At 44.2% G+C, this 24,569-nt stretch overlaps 1 protein-coding gene across 16 annotated transcripts in view; it reads right to left on the bottom strand.

The window, feature by feature from the left end:
* mbnl2 (muscleblind-like splicing regulator 2) overlaps positions 1-23,997 on the bottom strand; it is a 47,308-nt gene extending 23,311 nt beyond the window's left edge. For 10 of the 16 annotated variants that reach the window (XM_041032766.1, XM_041032770.1, XM_041032768.1 and 7 more), the window contains exons 1-2: positions 20,234-20,524; positions 13,513-14,413 (exon numbers count right to left, since the gene is read on the bottom strand). In XM_041032766.1, coding sequence (XP_040888700.1) covers positions 13,513-13,686 — 174 coding nt within the window. In that variant the 5' untranslated portion in view covers positions 13,687-14,413; positions 20,234-20,524. Of the gene's footprint in view, positions 1-13,512; positions 14,414-17,237; positions 17,336-19,186; positions 19,339-20,233; positions 20,525-21,797; positions 21,846-23,755 lie in introns of those variants that run through there. The other 6 variants (XM_041032762.1, XM_041032764.1, XM_041032763.1 and 3 more) reach the window with 6 other exon arrangements.
* Between the last annotated feature and the right edge of the window lie 572 nt (positions 23,998-24,569).

Genomic DNA, 24,569 nt, shown 5'->3' with positions numbered 1-24,569 from the left:
GGGTGCTTATCCAAGATGGATACACTCGAAATGAGCCATTGCTTTCCTTTCCCACATCAACACTTCACCCCAAGAAACAATATCGATGAATTACGTCGTGCTGAACCTAGGGAATCTGGGATGTGTGTGTGCACGGGTTTCTCCATTAAGCCCCCTTTCCTTCAGCAGCACAGAGGCGCCGGGTAGGCTTCACATATCTGAGCCCCGGTGATGCCTTTCTAGTGCTTGCACAGCGATCAGTGACGTGATCAGTGGCAGTATTGGCAGACTGCAACCCAGAAAAACCAATCAGGGAGGAAGATCATGGGAGAAACATCTTAGAAGGTGTCGAGTCAGCACCACACGGTGCAGCGGCTCCTTGTGACGGCTGACTGCACCAGCTGGGCTTTGGAAGCAGCGCTAAAGGTCAGAGAAATGGAATAGTGACTACAAGTGTAGCTGGTCCAAATCTGAGAGAATAGAATAAACACACCGGCAACTACTGCAGGTCTTGTCTGTACTGCTTGAATTTTGCTGGGACAGCACATCCCAAAGCATCTGGTTTTTGGATGGCTGTGCCCTCCAGAGAAACTGTAACAAAGTCTCCTTCCCCCCCGTTTATCCGATTGTCCTTCTCAGCGCGACAGGAGGAGGGCCGCTGTGAGAAACTGACACTAATTTTTCTGACATGAAGCCTGTGATATGTGTAATCCCCTTAGAGCATAGCTGAAGAACCTGTTGTATCCCCACTGACCGGTGAAGAAGGTGGGGGGGGTTGGTGCTCACTCATTCTCCTTGTCTTTCCATGTTCCCTCATACTCCCTCACTGCCTTGTCCTCGCTGTGTGGCATTTACATCCTGCCATTAATGACATTATGTCATTTGCATTGCTGAGGAATATGCATGGCTCATGCTCACCCTTTAGCTGGGTGCTTTGTTTACAGATATTTGTGGCTATAAATATCCAAATAACCACTGGAGCTGATCCTGGAGTCATCATTTCCAGGAAGTTATTCCTTACCTCCACATTTCCAGAAGATGAAACTGAAAAACTGCCTTTTCCTTGTTTTGTTGGATCTTAACCTTTTTGTTTTAACCCCAAACTCACATGCTGCACATTTCCATAGAAGGTCACTGTTAGAAAGAACTGGTCCTCCTGTTCATAATGTCTGCCTTTCTTTCTCTCCTTTCTCAGTTTACTCCAAAAGAATCTGTTTTCCAGGTGCACTAACAGCTGGCTATGGGTCAGCCTATAGCAGGTCATAAGGAAACCACTTTGGTGAAAGCCCCCAGCTATGAGACGCCAACAGGACAGGCACTCCAGTGCTCAGAAGACCGAAAAAAAGCCGACCCAATGATCCCAGCACCCGGTAGAGTAGCGAGGCGATGGATGCACATGGACAGGGCTTCCCTTCATCCTCAAACACGGAGAATGCTTCCTCTTAAGGATCCTGTTTTGTTTTTGGGCTCTAATGGATCCGTTTCGACTAATGGATCTGTTTGAAGCTGCAAGGCTCCAGGACACCAGGAAACACTGAAAATCCATTATGAAATGATAGCCAAAGGCTTTTTGCTTACATTTGGGCTGGTAATGGAAAACAGGAATCAATGGCAAACGGTGGGATAAGAACAAGTCATTTAAATGTAAAACTGCTGAGGTATGCCAGCTCCCATCTCCTTGTCAGCTCTGATTATGCTGTGATCAAGTGTATTTGGCCAATCCTATTAGACTACAGTACAGTTAACAATAATGTGAGTGAATTAAAAAAAAAGAAAAAAAAAAAGAAAATACCCTCAGTGCAAAGGACAGAGACCAGGTAAATTGGAAACCATAGTGTCCTTTCCTTTTTCACACACACACACACACACACACACCTAAGACTGTGTTGCCTCAGCAGTAATTAAGTGCCTTTGTTTCACCAGCTGTAATCCCACAGATGGAGGAGTAGTACTGCTGCTGACACGCCTGAGATTACCCAAGGAGAGAGAGAGGTGGGAGAGCCAGGAAGAGATGCACACCGACAGGGGGAGAGTGGAATAAAGGTGAAGTGAAAAATGTTGTTTTTTTTCCCTTGTTTGTCTGTCTGGGAACACATAGATCCCATGAATCTTTCTCCCACAGACTGCAAAAGCAAACACTCCCACCTCCACGTGAGATGTGTAACAAAGTGCTGATCATGTGTCCAACACCCAAGTATATGAAGAAATGAATGTGTCTATTTATCTTGTTTTAACTAACGTCATTTTAACATTTCAAAAACATGACAGAGTCCACTTCAATCAGTACAGAGGGTCTTCATTAAGCTCTGTAAGGTGGTTTTCTGTACTACTGCATCCAAAATGTCTGCAGGGTATAGACAATACTCTTTTAAGAGCTGTGATATATTCTTCATACAGGTTATGAAACAACTTTTTGTTCATCTGTCACAGCAGTTGACGGATTTCAACAAAGGAGCTTTCATGCAGTCGTGCAGTAGAAAAAACAGGGAAGGCAATTTAAAAGCACCAGCCACAAATTAAGGTTATCAGCATTCAGGTGATGGCTGTGATAACTAACCAGTGTGGATGTGCATGTTTCACTGCTGTGAATGGTTTTTGGGGAGGTGACGGTCAAAGTGCTGCAGCAGTGGCTCTGCTGTGGGGCACCTGCAGAGTCCAGGTCCCCGCTGCTAATCCAGCTGGAGGCTGGAGCCCTGCTCCAGTTAATCTGATCATCTGTGACCTGCTGAGACATGAAACCCACCCTCCAGAGCTCCTCTAATCTGCACACACACACACACACACGTACACACATCCACATAAACGCATGGAGGGACACGGGCAGCTGACAGGAACACACATAAACACTCATGCCACATGCGTACAGCAAATTTGAAGTGAAGCAACTGTGTCGGTTTCCCACACTTCTACAAATACGCAGCCTGAAGAAAGGCTCCGCTATGACAATGCCACCTCTCAGTCTGTTGATAGGTGAGTCATAGCTAAAAGACTGAGGCATTAGCCTGCTTTCGACAAGCTGTCATTTCCCTATGCTGAGAAGATAGATCTTGTCAGCTTTACAGTGGTATGACAGCAGTCCTATAGCCAACTCCAACCGGCCGTAGCGGTGGAAGATTTCATAGAAATAGGTTACATGATGTTGATGCCCCAGTTTGAAAAGAACTGTGTCACAGCCCCAAGAGGAAACAACAGAAAGCCAGTGGGCTTTACTTTAATTTCCTAATTTTACATTTGTTAACAGTTACCTCAATTTCAATCACTCTCTAGCGATCAAAGCCGCTGCTACTCTGCAGCATTCCAAAAATAACACAGATCCACTACAAATTCTAATGAGAGAAGTTAAAACAAACAATGCGAGAAAACAAAAATGGCTAGCCTACATCTTCTTTGCCCCGCTGACACGATCGACCGCATGTCAGAGCGTGTTGAGGAGTTGTGTAAATCCATAAAACAGATAAAGGAGGATAATGAGATGGAAGGGAGAGAGCAGATCTATTCATCAAAGCCTCTTTCTAACACACTCAGCAGATGGGGCAGAAATGTTGTATGGTTGCTTACTCTCCAGTTTGGAGATTAAAGCTTTGGGTGCTGACAAAAAAGGAAAAAAAGTTGTGAGATCCAGGTTTATAATTCAAACGACAGAGAACTGGAGAGTTACTCAAGGAAGACATTACAAGCTCACTAGTATTCCAGTTAGAAATCTTATCTTGCATCTTTGATCATTTTCAAGATATTATGAATCACAGTTATTCATATCCTCGTACACATAATGAGAGAGAGAAGTCATACATCAACTCAAAGAGATCAGGGCCAAAAATAAGTTATTTATATCACAGTATGCTGGTTTCTTATAGAGTGTAGATCAATAATCAGGATACTGCAAAAACGTGGTAATAACTGGGAAAGGAGAAATGCACAAATGTCTACAGTTTTCAAACAGGCTTGTGCAATTTCCTTATGCTATATGCACCCACAGGGGAATAAGGTGCATCGCCTGGATCGGCATGTTGTTTGTTGGTTGTGATGATGAGGCCTCGGAGGATGCTCTCTCCCGTGGGCTGAAGAGACTCTAAGCCCACATGGAGATGATGAAAACAGTCCTCATAAGGTGGAGAACACTGAGGTAGAGAGCGCTGAACGAGTGCTTACACCTGGTTAAAGTAATAAGCGCCCTTTGGTCAAAGAGGTGAGATCAATAAACTGGGGTACAGTGACTCAAACAGCCTTTGAGCTACAGGGAGCGTTTTAATCTTTAAATTGTCTGAAGCAGGTAAAAATATTGATCACACTATTCACCCATGTCATCACCTGTTCCTTCTCCTGTTTTCTCCAAGGTAAGCCTCGGCCCTGTGGAGTGAATGAGTCAAAAAGAGAGCGAGAGGCAGACTGAATCCCAGTCAGAGCGATGGTAATGCAAACAGAACAGGATTAGAGAGCACTTCTCAGAGGCAACACTTGTTTGTTTATCAACCATGAAATACCTTTTCTTTTTTTTTTTTTTGGTAAAAAGAAAGCAAGAATAAATTGCTACCAGTATGGTGTGTGCCTGAGCCGTGCTTGAGCCACGCAATCATTAAACCTGAAGCTCTTCTACCATATATGTTTTAATGATTTGCAACAGAAAATGTGGTGCCAATTTATGCCCCCCGCTGGTACCACTTCTCTTTCCCTCTCATCCTCCTCACCCCCCTCCCCCTCTCCTCTTCATTCCCTCACCCACCATGGGTTCACCCTACTCTGTGACGGTGCACGCTGCCAATTAGTGTCCCCCACCTGTCGCCGCGGGTCACTGGTGCAGGCATCTGCTGGGTGTGAAATTGGCCATCTCACTTTCGTCCATGAACTTTGCATGGCCCCCCTGTCGGCCAAAACACACACACACACACATACACACACACACACACACACACACACACAGAGGCACAGATATGCTGCTGTGACCTAAAGTTGACCTTTATGGTATGGCCACCCTGTGTGGTAGGGGAAAGGGTGTGACACAAATAATACCCCTAGCTAGGACCGGGTATTAAAAACTGTCCCTACCAGAATAGTACACATTACCATGTTCCCAGATCTCAAAAATAAACTTGGTGAACACAATGTTATTAATTCCAGTGGCCAAAACTATGCAAATAAGACCCAAGTATCCTTTAATAATAGACATCCAATTTTATAATTATTGTGGGAATTTATACCGAGCTCAGCTAAACAAAAGAGGCATCAATAGCGCATCATTTAAGAACCATTATCAAATCTGAATTAACAGAGCGTGTATTGGTATGAAAACATTTACAACAATACCCAGCTTTCCCTCTATCCAGACAGCTGTAAGCCTTTCATTCACTAATACAAGGACCATTTACACAGACTCCAAGACTTTCATCCACGCAAGCTCTATCAAATTACTCCAATTTGGAGCAGCTACACTTTAGCCTATTACGCCTGATGTTTCTGAGGAAAGTTAGACTGGAATAAATTTTCTATAACCTCACGGCACTGACTGCAGCAGTAGTATTGTTTTGGGTAATCAGCCATTTTAGACCAGACAGAGACGCACGCCAGTGATTCGGTCCTTCTCCATAATCTAATGAGGTAAATGAATGCCTCTTCATTACGTGTACGGTGAGGGTGTAGATCAGAATTTAAAGCTGCTGCGCAGGAAGAAAGCACCGGTGTTTAAGTGCTATTTCTGAGACGGTGGTCTCCATTCGGCTCATCGGTACCTGCAGCTCAGCAGAAAGCACAGGGAGCGTTTCACTAGGAATTATGGCGGGTTCCACTTTTACAGCACAGTCCATCGCTGCCACTCGTCAAGCCTGAATAGGATATGAGTCAGAACACTTCCAGGAGAAAGAGAGAGTTCACACAGTGCACACTCCATTATCACTTCAACATGCTTTTTACAAGGCAAGCCCATGTCAATCACTGTCAGTGCAGTTTGTATTCTTCACGTTATTAACACAGAATAATTCTGATGGTGACACACCAACATACAGTCTTAGACATTTTCCACACTGACACGTCTTCACATGGGATTGGGATGTCATGCTAAGCCTGGTTCACAACAGCCTGTTTGACACAGACCAATAGTCATTTAGACACAAAAGTGGAGGGAACCCATTCTGGTGTAGGGCCCCTAAAGATTGCATTTCTGTTGCCTCATTAGATGGAGCCAATTAAGAAGATCTCTGTCTCATTATAAAGGCTGGCCCCTGGGAGACAGCTGGGCCTGTCTGTCTAACTGTTTGTAGCTCCCTAGGTGTGTGTGTGTGTGTGTGTGTGTGTGTGTGTGTGTGTGTGTATACAAGCTGGGGGTGGCTGGATGGGAATTACGGAGCATCTTGAGCTGTGTGTCTTTGTAAGTTTGTCCATTTTATAATGGGAGTAGAACTAAAAGAAGCCTGGGGGGGCAGTCATTTTTATGTTTAATACGGGCCACAGCAAACGCCATATGCTACTCTATACTGAAAATAGAAGGAACGTACCGTGGCAAGCAGTTGGCCTTCCAGGAAAAAAAAAACACACACAAGGCCGAAGCTATTGATTTTCCAAAAAGGTGGATTCGGCTGAACAAAGCAGACAAATAAATGCTACTCTCAGTAGAAATTAGATTAGAACAACCTGAGTCTGTCTCCGATGAGTGATGATGAAACTGCGTATCAATAATTAATGAGACCAATACTAAAGGTCAAGCACACAGCAAGCCTCCTGCCTGGCTTGCCATAGATCTGCCTTCAGCTTTACCGCAGAGGTGCTCACAACAGCAACGACTACTGCAGCAGTAAGGGAGTTTGAGTCCAGCTGGCTTTGAAATCACCAAATGTGAGGATGGCATTGATTCTGCAGCACTGATTTAAGTTGCTGTTTTTTTTTTTTTTACAGGGAGGGAAAAAAATGCAGCGAATCTTGTACTTTATCACTAGCACACTAGCACTGTGGGCAGCAGAGCGAGATGGAAAAAAGGATGACTCAGAGGTAGTGGGTGGACTGAGACCAGGTGAGACACTGGTACAGCAGATGGGCAGATTTTCAGTGCTCAGTCTCATCATGTTGCAGGCGGCTCATTGGGTGACAAACACCTACTATTCAGTGTGATATTAAACAACAGCAGTGCCATACATTTTCTGTTTTATAGAGAGGATATGATGGAGTGCAAGTTCAAAACTGGAGCCGTATTTCTTGATAAAAACAAGGCTGCATATTAGCGGAGTGGTGTAGCGGGTAGGCAGCTCACCCTACGTGTGTTAGAGTTCAGACCCACTATCATCAAAGCAGTGCTGCAGTGTCTCTGACCAAGACACTGAAAGCTTGAATTCAAAGGGCTGATATTCTGTAACTAAACCCATGTTTTGACCTGCATGAAATGACTCATTTGATATTATTAGTATGGGAAAAGTACCACATTTATGTATTTAAAAAACAATTATTTCTAAATGCAGGTAAACATGCCAGTTAATGCCTGATATTTGGGTTTAATAAAGATAAATGGCTAAATGCTGCTCCTCTTGGAATATTTTCACTCGATATTAGAGACTAAACTGCCTTCAAATGTACCACTGCACAGCTATTCTCAGTTGGCTCCGTGTGGTGTTTAAGTTTGGTTGCCAACAAGAGCAAAACTGTTCACCAAAATCATTGTTGCCAGAGGACAACATTTGGTAGCATCACAAAATCTAAACACCTGCTGCACCAATGACGCTCTCATGTGAATGAGTTTTCACACAGTCTCAATAAAGCAGTTTAAAAGTAAGGAACAAGAAACACAACAAAAAAAGAGGAGTACTACAGTAATACTGCATTTTTGCTCGCTTCCAGTTATGTTTGAGTATTCTAAGAATAGTGTCTACAGCTGGCTTCATCCAGGTCTGCAGCTACACCCAGAGGGGGGCGGTGAGATGTGGGGATCACAGCAGACTCTCTCACTGCCGCACACACGCCGACACACAGATGTGGGTCAGAGTCGTGGCCCAATTAACCAACAGCGGCACAGTTCAGTACCGTTAGTCTGCAGTAACATCAATAACCTCTGTAAATATTCATCACAAGTCGATTCCAAATGACAACACTAGCACGTAAATGCGACACATGACAAAGGTGGATTTGCACTTGTTGCTGCTTGATGCTTTCATGTCTGCAAAATAAATGTTTTGTGGTTTTTCCTACTGGTATGAAAACTTTCCAGTGACTACACAGGACTGGCTGACTAACTGGGCCTGGGTCATGAGACTTAAACACTGAGCGGATCTAACTTCCTCCTCCTTCTCTCTTATCTCCTCCTCTCCTTGGTGCTTTTTTCAGATCAGATAGACTGTGGATGAGGGCTGTAGGAGGTGAAATCACATGGAACAGATGAAATTTGGCACAGTTTGCACTGGGAAAACAAACATGTTCATGTGCCCGTGTACGAGGAGGCCTGTCTAAGGAATGGTAGTGGTGGGGGTCTCCTAAGGGCTCATCAAAGCGTGCCGCATCCACTGCAGACCCATGTTAAACTCAAGTCACTGCCTCATTGTGTCTGTGTGAATGACCCTGGGGGAACACCAGCTCCTGCTGTGCTGCCTACATTCCCCTCCACGTTTGCTCTGCCCAGGGTGTGGCCCAGTTCGAGAGGATTACAGCGAGGAATGCAGCCGAGCCCATCTTTTAAAACAAGAGAGGAAAGGGGGGGGCTGAGGCCATGGGCATAAAGTTCATGTTCACTGAGGCTTCCTAAAGATCAAAAAAAAAATAATAATAAGCCCAGAGAGAGCAAGATACAGTTAGACCAGACTTAAACTTTTAAAAAAGCTGCCTTTGGTATCTGTTAGCGTTTAAGTTTCGGTGTCTGGTATCTGTCTGGACTATTGGATATGGAGTAACAGATTAACTCAAGGTCACAGACATTTTCCCACTGAATCTTAATACAATCTTTGACAATTAGTTAAAAATGTTGCTCTGAGTCCCTGCTTGGCTGGACCTGTGACCTGCAGACAGGAAAAAAACTCTCTTACTCCCACCTTTACCTCTATACTCCTTTTTTTCCTCCCTTTTATTATTCTCTTATCCATTCAAATACTACCACCTTCCCTTCTTTCCCATGTTCCCTTGCTTCTTTATTTACTGGTTCCAGCCATCCCACGACCCCAAAAAAACACGCACACTCTTTTGAAGCAAAGTCCGGATTAAGATGTTCTTACCAAGTGAGGGAAACCAGGGCACCTCGCCCCCAGGGGGACTGTGCCGAGTCTGTGATACACGGGAAAAAAACACTCCACACACCTGAAAGTAGCTTCTATTGTTTCTCCTGCTTCACCACTTTCTTTCTGACAGCCGCAACTTGACGAAACGTGATAGTGCCAGGATGCACCAGACTTTCCCCCACCCCTCAGACTATTGAAGCTCAGTCAGGCGTGGAGGTCGCCTGGTAAAAGACTGGTACAAAAAAAACATGGGGAGCTAAATTTAAACAGCCCATGTAATCAACCATCTGATCTGCTGTGTAAAGTTTTGACGGCCTTGTGTTCTGATCAGAAGACACCATGACATGTACATGTGTCTCAAAACTCTCTCTACCAATCATGCGTAAAATACATTTTCTGCAGTGTAGAAAAACTGTGATTGAAAAGACAGTTTCTCCATGAGCTGCTTATTTTTAGTCTCATTCTCTGCTTTATTTACAGCCTACATGTGTTATGTCATATTTGTGCAGTGACAAGCAGTCAAAAACATAAATTGAGACAAACACTCTGGACATGAGCAGTGTTTTACAGCAGGGGGAAGAAATATAAGCCTGCCAGCCTGGTCACACACACACACACACACAGCACTAAAGAGAAAAAACTGGAAGGGAGGAGAAATAAATGCTAACAAAAGACCACTGTCAGAGGCATGGCCAGTGTGACATCATCACATGACCGGTGTGATTGCATTTACTCCATTACCGTAGGTATTCTCGCTCATTTCCTCCAGCCCCCTCCTCCCCTCCTCCCAGCCAACACTATGTCATGATTTCCATGGTCACAGTCCAACAAGCATCAAGGCGCTTAAAGGAAACGGCTTCAACCATGACACATCAGCAGTGACGCTGCTGTAGACTCAGTGCTGCCTGTATTGATTATCTATCACCTTCTGCAGTGAAGGATGTATCATTAACTACATTTCAATGACTTAAATCATCTACCTGTATGGAGCCTGCTTAACGTTACAGCAGCGTTTAAACAGTTCTAATCCACAGCCACATTGTGCCTGGCAGCCTCCAAACCTGTCTGCACATGTTTGATTTGCATGTACTTTTCCTAATTCAAAAGATAAAGCAGAGACAAACTTCAAATGGATATGAAAGTTAGAAATGAAAACACCAACACTACTGATTTGGATCCTGTTGTTTGGACTGCTCTGGACCTACACAGAGGAGCTGAACAGTGACAGGATCCAGAGCCGCACTGGAAATCTAATGTGTCTCATTGAAAAAAAAACAGTTGACATATCTGAACAATTCCCACGGCTACTCCTGTTGCTGAGGTCACCACTGTCAAATTTTCATGTCATGTCTCAATGGGAATGGATGACACCTGGTAAGCTACTTCATGTCTACCAACCCAATGTGACTACAGCTTCAGCTGGACAGAGATGAAGCAGCTTGTCCTATTTTGAGAGACGACAAATGTAGCATAGATAGCAGAGCAGGAGGACAAAAAACAATTCCCTAGATATTACACTATAGAAATGCTGAGAGCAGCGCAGCAAAATCAGGATGCTGCAAGGTAAAGATAGAGAAAGCGAACCGCGCAGGAATGATTCCTCATCGTCATTCGTCCCATGCAAAGCAAACAGAACAGAAAATGCAAAACCAGGTATTTCAGTTGCCGTTGTCTTCCCCGGTCACTTGTCTGCTCCTTACCAGGCCTGGTTGCTCTCCAGGTCTCATCAGTGAGGATGGATGCACACAAATGAATTATGCTCTCCAATGTAGTTTATACCTAAAAATATATGAGGCACTTATCTCTCCACTTCTTGCCACGAGCAATGACAGCAGCCTCTCTGAGTAGTCCCACTGCTTTGTGTTTCAAATTAATAACAACTTTTAAAAGCTGCATTGCAGGAGATGATTGCCAAGAGTCTGCCAGTCAGAGACACCTGTAATTTACATAAAATCATCTCAAAGATTTTTTTGTTTGCAGCCCAAACACTCAGTAAATCACAGGGCAAAAATCTAAGTCACAAATAATTATGTGGCACCACTTGGCACATCATACATCCAAAATAAACCCTGGTGTGAAGACAAGAAGCTAATTCTTTTATTTTGGCAGTGGGCAGCAAAATGTGAGATTTTGTTATATGGGAGTTCAACAAGGAGCCACGATCATCACAGGGATGTTTCTACCTGCTCAGTCTGAAGAAAACAACCAGGACAGTCAAATTCTCCACTGAATGCATGTTCACCTGACGAGCGGCACAACAGAGTTACACCTCTACTCCACTCCACTCCTCTCCTGAGCCATATCTTTCACATGTTTACGAAAAGAACCCTTCTGATCAATGGCCAAGTCGCGCCTGGCAGCACACAACCCTGGCATGATAACCCTATCAGGTGAGAAGACCCAGGAAGACGATACGGCCGTAATTGGGTGGAAATCAGCCTGCCGTGGAGCGAAACGCTTTTCCTAATGCATAATAAAGCATTCATTCTCTTAGCTGTCACGAGGAAAGTCTTTGTGAGAGAGGAGGCGAGTTGGAGTTAAAAGTACAGAGAATCCTGTATTCTCGTTCTGTCACTCGGTTGTATGGTGAAAAGAGGAGGTGGGGGAGGTAGAGGGAGAGAGAGAGAGAGAGAGAGAGAGAGAGAGAGAGAGTGTGGCTGCAGTTAGAGATAGATCTGTCCATACATTAAACCATTTAGCTGATGCACTTACCCAGAGCAGCTTACACTGACAGCAACAATATTCCTAGATAAACAATATTATGAGAAACCAGTACCAAGAAGTGGTTGGGTCAAAGCTAAGACAGCAGATGAAACAAATATTCCTAGAATACCGTTGTGTGATATACAGAATAACAGAGACAGAAAACAGCCTGGCTGCCACTCATGAAAGGGATGTCTGGCGGGAGTTTTCAAGGAAAAGAAAAATCACGCAACGTGCAGAGGATCCATGTCAAGCCTTTCCTTGCATGGTGCAACAATAAATCAATTCTGATTGGAGTCAGCTGTTTGCTCATTAAACCATAATGGCACAACAGCTCACAAAATCTGGCAGCTGGGAAGGAATGTCAGTCAGTGGCTGACTGCAAGCAATAAGTCAGCGAGCCTTACCATGAGCTGAGCCTTATTCAAGAACACAGCTGATACCGTAGCACCATAAACGCAGCTTGTTTTCATAGTGCCACATAAATAATTGACCATGAGCAACTTGTAATGAAGAGGGCTTTTACAAGCTTTGGAAACGTCCCCTGCAAAACCCCACTTTTTATTTTGAACATACAGCTAAGAGCACCACAGCAGAAAACTGTTATATCCACTGTCCACACACTACATGTGAAATGCAGCTACTGTGCATACTTAAAAAAAAAAAAAAAGACAAACCCCTCACAGTTACAGTGTTCTGCTCTACTTTCTTTGGCTATTTATCATTGTCACAGCTGTTTTTTTTCCCACTCAGCTTGAAAATAATAGGTTGCTCTCGGATGCAGTCACCTTATTTGCAGCATGTGGGGGCTTGTGTGAAGCGACCTTGTTATAATTGGGGAGACTTTTAAAGTGTCTGGTGTAAAGCTAATTTAAGATGTTTTACCACTATAAAAAGCAAACTGTGCAAGAATAAGTGTATCGAAACATATCAACATAACGGCGAGATAACTCCTGATGAGAGGGGGCAACAAACAAACAACGGGCCTTCATTAAAGAAATAAATACTTCAGTGTGGCTTTTAGGCCTCATCTCAGCACAAACCCATCCCTTTCAAATTGAGTTCTTCAGTGGACGAAATCAGCATATTAAGCACATCCTGAAGAAGCGATGCCTACACCTCGTCTCGGATCTGTGAGAACCAAACATCATCTGGCTGTTAATGTTGTTTGTTGGTTGCGTGTGACAGCTGAGAGGCACCCAGGAATAGAAGCCCTGGAACGACTTAAGGCGATCAGATGTTCCCCCACAAGTATAGATGATGGACGAGCTACGGTAACATTAGAAGAACTTACTGTTAAAAAAAAAAAAAAAAAAACACAAACACACATGCACATACACACATCTGTGGTGACAGTGAACATGACAACAGACCTCTCTGGCCTTTTGCTTCATAGGTCACACTGGTCTGCTAACTGCAGCACAGCATGGAGACGTGACACACATGCTAATTTGAGCAGACAACCTACACCCACCAACCATTAGGAACCACAAAGCTGTAACATTTTACGTCACACGCTATGCGGGTACTGCAGGAGTGTAATCCAATTATTCCTATTTGCTTTACATCATCTGATGGTTCCACGTGGTTAAATAAAGAGGAATAAGTCAAATTTAAACAGCAGTTACCTACAGTATATAAAAGTCCTTACCTTTAACGAGTCGAAACAGGCGATCACCCTCCCGTTCTCCACCTGGCAGCTTTTGGGTGGGTGGGCAAATTTGCATTCCTCATCACTGCGTGAACAAGTCCCCCTCTGAAACTGCCGGCACACTTCCAGGGTCAGCCATTTTGTGTCCCGTATAGAAGCAATGTTTAGAGCCATGTCAGCAGCACTGGCTGTGGAGCTGGGGTGGAGTGGAGCCACTTGGTCTGAGGAGGAGGTTGTCCTCTGATGAGGTGTTTGAATGTTCCAATAAAAAACAAAACACACAACAGCTAAAACTAATGGAACATGTAACTATAAATGATCTGCTTCAGGTCAGTGGATGAGGTTTGTCCTTGTGGACAGGAGAGAGGAGGTAATGGACTGGTAAAGTCTCTGTGACCGGAGCATGGGAATGCACTGCTGTAGTTTGTCAGTCAAACAGCTAATTGTTCATCAATCAGTAAGTCTCAGGTGCAGACCTCTGACAAGGCAGAGGGGGCATGCTCGGAGACAAGCTCTACTGGTTGTACCAATGTCCCCAAAATGTCCTTTGAATGAATGATGATATCTGTGCAAGGGTGGATGTTGGGGAGCAAAAGTGGTGCTATTTTGAGGGGCAATGGCACAGTTTAGGACAACAAAGAGTTTGTGGCTTTCTATTGTTTAAAAGTCTTCAGTACCTTCTCTCTCAGAGCTTTGGCACCTTGGCCAGCCGTGCAGTAGCTCCACCTTCTCACTTGGGGTTTCTTCACACGCTGAGCACAGGTAAGGACAACCCAAGGGGGTCAGGGGTGTTTGCAGCTGAGCTATATCCTGTCACGACTGCACAGGGAGAAGTCTCTTCAGAAACACCCAGGGTCTTCAAGTAGGGATGTTGTCTCACAAGGCACTTTCTGTCAGTGATCTGGAATGGAGAAGAGGAAGAGAGACAAGAAACAAACAGACTGAGGTTATTTTCAGAGTGAGAAAATAGCTTGCTAAATTTCAGCAGGCGTTAACAGTGTCTGCGTATGCACGTCAGTCTGAATTTGGGTGCATACTGCCCCAGAGGGGTGCTAGTTCTAAGGGGTACAGGACTGATGAACCAGAGAAAAGGCAGTTGTGAGGTTATTCAGAAGCCACTTGAGTTTAAGTCCCCCAGTCACTGCTGTGTGCTGCTGTATGGTGTGACTACAAGCCCTCTGGCTCTCCAACATATTGCACACAAAGCGGTGAACGGCAAAAGCCTCTGTGCTATGAGACAGTGGACAAGAGCATCGACTCAGAGCAGAGATAGAAAAAAGCCCCAGGGTGCAACCCGCCCTGTAGAGCCATGCACGGAGGGACGGTGCAGCCAATAGAAAACCGCGCAGCGCAGCACTATTCCGGGCAGCCGTCCAGCAGCCAGAGAGGAACCGAGACAGATGCATATGCCAGTGCCAGACACGATTATGACGCTGCCCAGTGTCCTGCAATATTCACATCTCCCACCGCCCAAATTAGATACCAGCTCATTGACAGCGGCCTGTCAGTTTACATTCACGGGGGGAATGTGTGCATGTTGCCTCGTCCTGTGACGGCACTGGTCTCTGTGTCTGGCTGTTGTCTAGGGAGAAGGGGGGGGGACAATTGGTTGAGCAACAATCTGAGGAAGTGACCTTTAGTTTGAACGTACGAAATCCATTACTAAGCTACTGCACAGGGAGCTCTTTTCCTGGCACATCTGGAAATGTTTTTCTGCTAACTGGGGGCGGGGAAAAGGGGGCTGAAGACACCAGACCGAGGGCGGAGGTGGAGAAGGGTTGTTAAAACCTACAGCTCTTGTTCAAAGATTCCCCTTTACTGTTTTAAACATCAAAACGTATCTACGGAAAACAGAAAACATAAAATACCATGAGAGCAACATCTTGAACAAGCTCTAAAGGCACATGACAAGCTCCACTTGGTGTTAATGAAGGCAAGTTGAGACTTGTACTCAAAATATCTATGCTACTGTTAAGGGAAGAAGAAATCCCTTTACAATTTCCCTGCACAAGCAGAAACACTTGTACCGTTTTCATACAGCTGAACATGAGTTCAGGTCAAGTCAGATTCTGGTTCAGGACAGTATTTTTGACCTAAATATCATCCTTCGTCTTAGTCCATCAATTAAGCTTGTGTATCTTTAATTGTGTGTTCTTAGCTTTGTTTTAAATCTGAAATATCAAAGGGAGAAATTCAAAAACCATATATCCAAAAGGATGAATGCCCAGAATCTTGTGCCTGTTTTGTTGTTGTTGTTGCTGATGACAGGTAAACTTTCCTGAGACGCCAAGCGGCAGAAACATGTTTCCCCTTGAAATCGCCCACCAACCTTATACTCTTCCAAGCCTATGAATCCAGACCATTGTCGAGCTAATCATATTGTCCCACTTTAGTGCTGATCATGTGAAATGAGATGAGAAGCTTCCTTGCCCGATCGTACTGACTCCCAGGCTCCACTCTCCAAAGCAGGATTTAATTTCACACCATCTCCCCAGGGAGAGAGCCAATCGCTGCAGAAGAGACAGTCAGGTAAGAATCATGTCAGATCTGACCTTTAACAATTAATCCCTTCTTATTTTTAGAAGCCATAAGAAGTCTGTGATCAAGCTAACCTACTTTGTCAGAATGTGTGAAGGGACAGCGGCGCCATTTCTCGGAGAAATTACTTGGCCGCAAATGCAGTAAGTTGTGCTAAAACGGTGGGAGAACATTTGTGGGACGTCATTTTTATTTTTTGTGGAGAAAGCTGAGTTTCACGGCACTGAAAGAGTTCACATGTCGAGTAGGCCCACGGTGTGGGTAAGGGCAAAAAATGTTTGTCATGAAAGATATTCAAAAGAAATGGTGAGGACTGAAGATGAAAAGGACCCTCATGTGGGTGATGGCGTAATAAAAATCATGCAGGAACACGACCGCATGTCTGTTCCCCTGTTACTGTACACTCCTGCATGTTTGCTCAGTATTCCCACGGAATTTAACTGCTGCTCAAGCCAGTGTTTTTTGTCATTATTTTGGATGCTGTGATGCACAAAATAAGCAACATAAACAAGGTCCAAATCAATTCTTTCATTCACTGGTTAGACAATAGAAAAAAAAATCAATCAATTACAATTTTGATGATCAAATTATCAATTATCAAAGTAAATGACAAATGTACTGGATAAATGTCCCATATATTATGACATAAACACAAATGGTCTTTCTGAGACATAAAAAACATAACATTCATTAATATGCTAAATGGTAAAATCTGTCAATAGATTTATCAATACTGAAAATTATAATGGGATGCAGAGACAGATGTGTAATAGGGAAATGGCTCTGACATAGCAGGTATATCTGATGCACAGCTCCTGCTGGAGAGCAAACTGCCGTCCTGGGGAGAAAACTGTTACCTCTGTCATATAACAACATCTCAGCCGAGGAGCATGAGAAACTCAAACACACAGTGGAAGAAAATTGCTTTGCAGTAATGACTGCTTTGGAAAACTCGAACTGAGGTTAGAGGCAGAGCATGCTGCTTTGGTTTCGTCTCGTTTGACGTGTCCTTGGACAGCATGCCTCTGGCTTGGGTTAGGCTAGCTTAGATTCTGCTGCATGAAACCTGGCTTAGTTTATGCTAAGCTTAGCGGCAGCGCTTCAAGGACAATGCTACTGGTATGAAGGGACAAAAAGACAGATGGTGGGCAGGTAGGAAGGGACCGTGCAGCACCCTATGTTTTTACCTCAGAGGTGAGCCCTCCTGTTCGCCCTCATGGCTGAACCAGGCTCTGTCTTTGCAGGTTTGAGTCCTTCCAGGGATAAAGATGTAAAGATCAGCATTCTATAAAAATAGCGCCTGAGTGAAGGACGGGTCTAATAATCTGACTCTGACAACACAGGAATATATTGTGTTTCATGGTATTGTAATGAAATAGGTGCCATAATTTTTGTACTAGAAGTCCTGGGCCTGTTAATATCAATGTTCACCTCAGCAACTGAACCTTTAATCCTGATAGTGTCATCCTTTATGTTTTCAACAATTCAGTCTCATGTGTTGAATAAACCCTAAAGAGCCACATCCAGCACATCGGTGTACATCCTGCTCATCTTTAATTCCTGAGTTCCTGCAAGACGGCTGCGTCCCCTCTGTGTCTTCAGTACAAACAGTGGACAGACAGGGTGACCTGATAAAGCAGCGCAGAGATGTGAAGAAAAGCACCACAGTACTAGACTTTATGGATTACTGACGCTTACTAAGGCCAGCTGGCAGGGGCATTATCTTGGTCAGTCTGCTTAATTGAATGAGAGTCAGCGGGACTGGGGCGTCTCGAGTGAAAGTCATTGGCTTGACCTCTGAATACCACGTATGTAACCCATTAGTCTGGTATCTGTGTGCTCTGGCTGTGCGGTGCAGTTTATCTTAGCTGCTTGTATTTGTTCAGCAGAGACGATAAGCTACCTGGTTTCCATTGGTCGTAAGCCTTGTGACAACGTTTACTGTGGCATCAGCCAGGTGTTGCCAGCAAAATAAAGCAGAAATACAAATGACTATGACAGACAAGCGCCTGGGCGGGGTACCTGAGTGGCTGCATTTCCATTTATTACCATTTTATGCTGGCAAACCACAGTTGTGTGGTCATTTGCATGGTCAAGAGGAACAAGTGGTCAATGTTTTTCAAGGCTGCGGAGAAAGAGCCTCATTGTAGAGGGGAAATAGGAAAATGTTCAGTTTCCAGTGAGTAATGGAAAATGGGTGAGCCACGTAGCACAGGTTTTATCAAAATGTCCTCCATCCCTAACAAACCTAACACAGCTTTCAGTGTGACATCACCAGCTTGTTCTTTTGCATCTCCCAGAGAGGATCAGAGCAGGGCTATACCCTGCAGCCTAATTCCTATTTAATACTATGGACGCTATGATGCTTATGAAATTGTCTTTGGCATAAGCTACGGCTCCTTGGGTTCAATATTATCAAATACCATTAGCGATAAGGACGGGTGAGTGAGCTCAGCAGAGTCTATACCAGGACTAAGCTACTGTTCAAAGGCAACGCAAGAAGCATTTCACAGAGTCAGCAGATAGGTGTGCCCCATAATAGCCTTAACTCAACCACAGTGACCCAAATGGCCCTGCTCATGATATGAGACTGGGCTTTCCTCTCCTGATCAGAGGCCCCATTTCATAACACAGAACAGATGATATACGTTTTCCATCATTTGCTAAGTTTTTATAAGCACCTTACTGAAAACAGGCCGGAGAGAGTCTCAGTATCTCTGACTTCCATCAACCCCTGCACTCAGCAAATGGACTTGTTTTCCTGTGTAAGTGTTCTCGTCTACTCCCTGCTTAGCCACAGGACTCAGGCAAGTCATCAGCTAATTACAGTGCAGTTGGCAGCCATAGGTGAATAGTGCTGTTCAGATAAACATGATGATTAACAGGATACCCAAGCTTACTGAATATAAAGGTCGCTATAGGTACAGAGTAACTGCTGTGATAAGTTTCACTGACTGTGAAACTTATCAGTCACAACTGTTTATCTTTAAATCAAGGATAGAAAATACTGTAGTAGATCAGACTAACGCTCTTGTACATTTAAATATTAAGTATAACACATCAAATAAATGGAAATTTAAAGCCTTCAAATTACAGCACTTGAAAACATAAGAGCTGAATGATTCAGCAAACTCACCCTCGTGTCACAGAGCAATCAGACTCCCTCTTTCATGCAGAAGATGTCTGAAAAACCAACTAACCACTAAATCCTTTTAATACCATCTCGAGGTACAATTTGCATGAGAGTCAATTTCGGAGAATTGGATATCTGGGTGACAGGGTCGTGCAGTAAGGACTCGCTGCTTGTCTGAGACTTATCCTATTCTTTTCTCAACAGGAAGGGCTGGACTGATGTTCCATTTTAGAAAACACCCACTTCCCCTTGATCCATGGCCAGACGCATGACACCACCCTGGCCTTTTCCATGCAGGCGATGATGTCCACTGCTTGAGCGCACCAGGCCAAGCGCCTAGCACAAAGCTAAATCTAGACAGACAGCGGAAAGCTAGGGACACGTCAACCATGCCCCATCTAACTCAAAAGGTTAATTATGATGTGGGCCTTATTAGAACTGTGAAGTTCCAGCTTATCCAGGCCACCGGCTATTTGTGTCCACACACATAAAGTGTGTCGAAACATCAGACCCTGTTCTGTACAAACAACCTTTGCCTGTAGCTAGCCCTTGTTATTTGGAATTTTTTCCCACTGAAAGTTACACGGCAAAACTTTGTGAGAACCACACAAAGCAAGCAGTGACAGGGCAGATGCCACAACACGGTTTTTCTCTAGACAGTGAAAAATATGTTGCCCATGTGGCCAAAAAAAAAAAAGGCTCCTGACATTTGCACTGAAGAAGGAGCAAGTCATCTGATGTGATAATGCCTCTCCCTGAGGAGTCGAAAAAAGAGAAAGTCCATTACAGCGCTGGAAACTGCAGTAAGGATAGTTACTGCGTGGCTGCAGGCTCCCATTCCTCCTTTGCATTTATTCCACTCTGTCCATATTTTCTTCCCTCTCTTCCCTCGTTCTCAGCCTCACACTCTTTCTCTCACACAGATAAAACATTCCCTCTCCTCCCTCCCCACCCAGACTGGTATGCAGCACACTGCAGCAAAACTCCACAAAAAAATCTTTAAGAGAAAAAAAAAAGGAAACGTTAGCCAATATGACGGTTCTTTCCCACCTCATTTCACTGGGTCCTGTAGCTCTGCTGTGTGCCTCTGTCTGTCTGCTGTCCCGAACACAGGAGGCACCCGGTGCTTCTGTGACACTCAGCTACAATACAGCTCTCCCTTCAGCCTCAGCGACTGGAGTTAATGACCATGTGAAGTGTTGTCATTCCTCGCGAGCTGCCGAGTGCTGCAGCCGGAGGTCCATGCCTAGACAGGGATTTTCTCTCGATGTCTCTCTCTCCCTCTCTCTCTCTCTCAGCCACGGAGCAAGTGAGCGGGGCAGGCAGGCAGGAAGCAGAAGAGTGTCTACTCCAACTATCTGGCTCAAACACTTCCAGCCAATCCCCCTACACCCCTAAAGCCAGCCCCTTCCTGCCCACCAGCTTGTGGCAAGGCCCTGCCCCTTAACAGCTCCAACCAATAGAGGGGCCGCTTCTCTGAATTACTGCTCTCTATTGGAACAGAGCAGCCTCAGTGAAGGGGCGAAAACTGCACTTACAGTAACAACCCCTGAATGCTGAGCTTAAAAGGTATTTCCCCAATTTCATGCCCTGTTAAACTAGCTATCACTTTATTTATTCCTTCTTCTTCTCCCCCCTGTGAACACCAGATTCAAAACAGCACCACATGAATAGTTTTCCAATAGAAAATAGGCACAAGAATATAAGGTCTACAAGTATTTGTCGTACAAAAAGCAATACCAGTAACCAGTAATCAAAGAGTTGCTGCGGTCGCACAATGAAGATGAGCCCTGTCCTTGTCTATGTTCTATCATCACATTTAACACCATCCCCCCAGGAAACAGGAGCACCGAACCTCCTCCCCCTCACGACTCTCCTCTACCTACCCTCAGCATCTGTCCTTTAAACTCATCTACCCCACCATCCAGACACCCGTCTCTTCCCCTCCTCTTACATATCTCTTGCCCTCTCCTCCCCTGACCTCTCCTCATCCCTCACCTGTATGTTTTTCCCATTTCTGTAAGCTATCTTTCAAGCTCGATTTCAATCTAATTCCTTAGTTTACTGGACTGGAAAATTGCACAGTAGTGAACATTTCTGTTATTGTTATTGCATCAGAATGAGCTTAGAAAAAAAAAAAGAGTGGTTGTGGCTGGGATTTGGAAGTCTTGATCTGTCTCCTACCCCACCCATCCTCTCCCCTCCACCCAGCTGATGACATGCTGGTTGGCATCATATGAGCCGTGAAACCGGCGCGTCACAGAACTGATGAGTCAGAGATCCAGCTTCATGACTTTTCGATCCAGATTCAATAGAACAGCTGTACCGTCTGTCTCTCTCTGTGTCTCTGTCTCTCCCTGTGTCTGTCTCTCTTTCTCTCTCTGCCTCTGTCTCATACAAAGGCTGTGAATGACGCGGCAGCCTGGGTGTTTCGTTGACATCAGTGAGGCTAAACATGAATTACAGTTCCATGATAAACAAACCTATTTACTGTCTGATTTTGCTTTGGTAGCTATATATAATCTGAAGCTCCACAGGCAATAGATTTGTCAAATGCTTCTGGGGAGATGGGGGTTGGGGGGGATTAATCTCACGAACATGAAAAATTGTCTACCTCAGCAAATTACACCGAATACTGACGTCATCTTTGGCATCAGGGCACCTGTAGGGAAATAACACAGACAGACACTCTGCCATTAGATGAAGCATGAACAAAGAGGGGGGGGGGGGTCAATCTTTGTGAAAAGTGTCAGTTTACTCCTTCTATGAATGTAGCCTCAATACACTATATCACATACACACAAGCAAGAGAATAAAGGAGGAGGAATGCTCCAAACAGCAACAACTAAATAAATATAAGTGCCGGATGAAACTTAACTGGTATGTTGGAAAAAAACAACTCAATATCTTATCATTCATCCAAAACAATAGCAGCTGAGCAGGTCAGCCTGCTCCATCACTGCTCATGGATGAAGCTTATCAATCTCTCATTTGGTTGCAACCAAATTCTCAATGACCACATTACTGAATAACTGTCAATAACTGTATAACAAGCCTTGCTTGTAGCTAATTTCCACCGGCAGACCCTTGATAGCCTACCTCCTAAATAGATTTGTCCGACAGGAAAACAAACAAAAGCCTGGCAGACAAACAAGCCAAGCCACTTCCTTCCCACATGGTATCCCCTCCCCACTTATTATCCCTGTCCTGTTTGACCCCAAACGGCTTGGCTCACACACACACAACCAGATTTAGGATTCTGTGGACCAAAGCGGCTTCATTTTCAAACACAAATGGAGTATTTTGAAACAATGGCTAATTACAGCAAATAAAGATTCATGCGTTAAAACAGTGTTTGAAAATACTCCCCAGCACAGAATACTGTCTGTATTCTGTGTTATTACTGCTGGATAGGTTAACATGATAGACAGTGAGGGAAAAAACAAAAAACAGGGCTCAGAAGTAGGGCACCAAAGACAGATCAATGAAAAGGCAGCTGTCTTTTTCTATTATTAGATGTAATCAAATATCAAGCGGCAGAGAGTTGTGCTTCCTTCCGTTTGTAACTCATTCTGGTAAACCTGTCACACACTAAGTCCACATGCTGACTGAGAACAAACAAGTGCTGAATGAATGTGTAGGCAACTAGTCAACCAGTGTATTGAGATTGTGTTCAAAAGTAAAGCTATAACAGCACCGAAATCAACTGGGGAATACTGGATACTGCTGCATCTTACTCAAGTGAACCAGTGCTGTAATAGCTTTAATGAACACAATATATTCCATACAAATGGCAAGCCAAGGTCCACTTTACAGTATTACACTGATAGCTCATTTGAACCTTAATACTTGCTGCCTGCCTCACTGCGCTTCCAATGGTGCAATTCTGTTCTGAGATGTCAATTTGCATTTACAGAAGGGCAAATTACTGTACATGACCTAGCAGCTAACCTGACCAAAACTTATTAACCTTGCCCAGGTGTAATGACTATTGCTCAGCCAACCTGCAGCAGATGAGAATGTGCTTCAGGTTACATCTTATTAGAGCTGCTTTATTTTTTCCTGTACACAGCAATTAAATCTAACAACTCATTAATCAAGGTGTCATGACAGTTATTGTCTTTTGCCTTTGCACTGGAATATGCACGCACCTTATGTCAGTGATACACACGCCATTGCTTAATAGTGGTGACTGTCGATCGCACGTGAAATTGATAACAGAATTAGTTACCATCAAAACCTAGCCCCAACAGATTTGATCAGGTTATTAGCTTCTTCGTTAATAGCAAACAGCATGTCCCAGAAAGCATAACACTGAACGGTGCAGGCGTAATGCATACTGATTCAATATTTGCTTTTATGGGGCAGCTTTCACTTGTTTTCTTTAGCCATCCAGGCAGTGATTATGAGCTAGCATAGCAAACAGTGTTCCAACAACATCAGACATCAACATTTTCAAGCACTTATACTTGTGCTAAGAGCCGCTATATTCACAATAACGCCGTAACAACTGTGTAAACATATACCAGAGCCAAAGGGTGCTAGCTGCTAAGCTAACTACCTGCAGCTTACCTGATGACGAACCTGTCACATCCAGCTGCACTTCAGCCGCCACCACGGCGTCTCGAGAGCGCTATTTCGGTTGCAACGGGACCCACGGATAGGAACAGGACGGCAAAGAAAAAAATGGACCTCGAGTCAGACTTCTCACTGTTTCTTTGCAGCAGCAAACTTTTCCTATTCCGAAATGTATTTCAGTGAAAGGCTAAAGTACGTTATCGTTCGCTACACGCTAGCTCGCTAACTACTTTTAAGGCTAGGGTAGGAAGCAACAAGCGATTTTGACAGTTCGAGGAAATGTTAAATGAGCTTCGCTAGGGGGTTATTGCTGAGGTCTAAGTATTAATAACGAATTTAATACTAATTAAATTAGCTTTTTTTAAACTGCAACCAGAAGATTACCGCTTTGCAGTTATATTATGGTAGTACAGGCCGTTAATTTATACCTGGAAATTTTACTTCTATTCGATAAGCACATTTGTCACCCTACAGTAAATGTGGTACAGTCCAGAGGAGCCAAGGGTAAAGGGAGGGGGGGTGCTAGTTACCTTGGAAACAACAGTGAATCTCCCTCCGGGAAAAGATGTGGCCACTGATTTATCAACCAGTGCCTGTCTGTCTGTCAAAGTAGCCTGCCACCGACAAGATGAAAACATTAAAGACATTTGACAAAATATATTGGTCTGTATTCTGTCTGCTGGTCTATTAATCTCCCCGAGCTCTAACACTTTTATGAGACTAATGTACAGTAAACTCCCCTGAGTCAGGATTTCCCAGATAAATGTTAAAAAACAATATATTTTTTTGATATTTTAATCTAGTGGTA

Source organism: Toxotes jaculatrix, chromosome 24 (assembly GCF_017976425.1).
Source record: "Toxotes jaculatrix isolate fToxJac2 chromosome 24, fToxJac2.pri, whole genome shotgun sequence".
NCBI lineage: Eukaryota > Metazoa > Chordata > Actinopteri > Toxotidae > Toxotes > Toxotes jaculatrix.
Note: the sequence above shows the minus strand (reverse complement) of the source record. Positions and strands in the feature narration are given on the sequence as shown.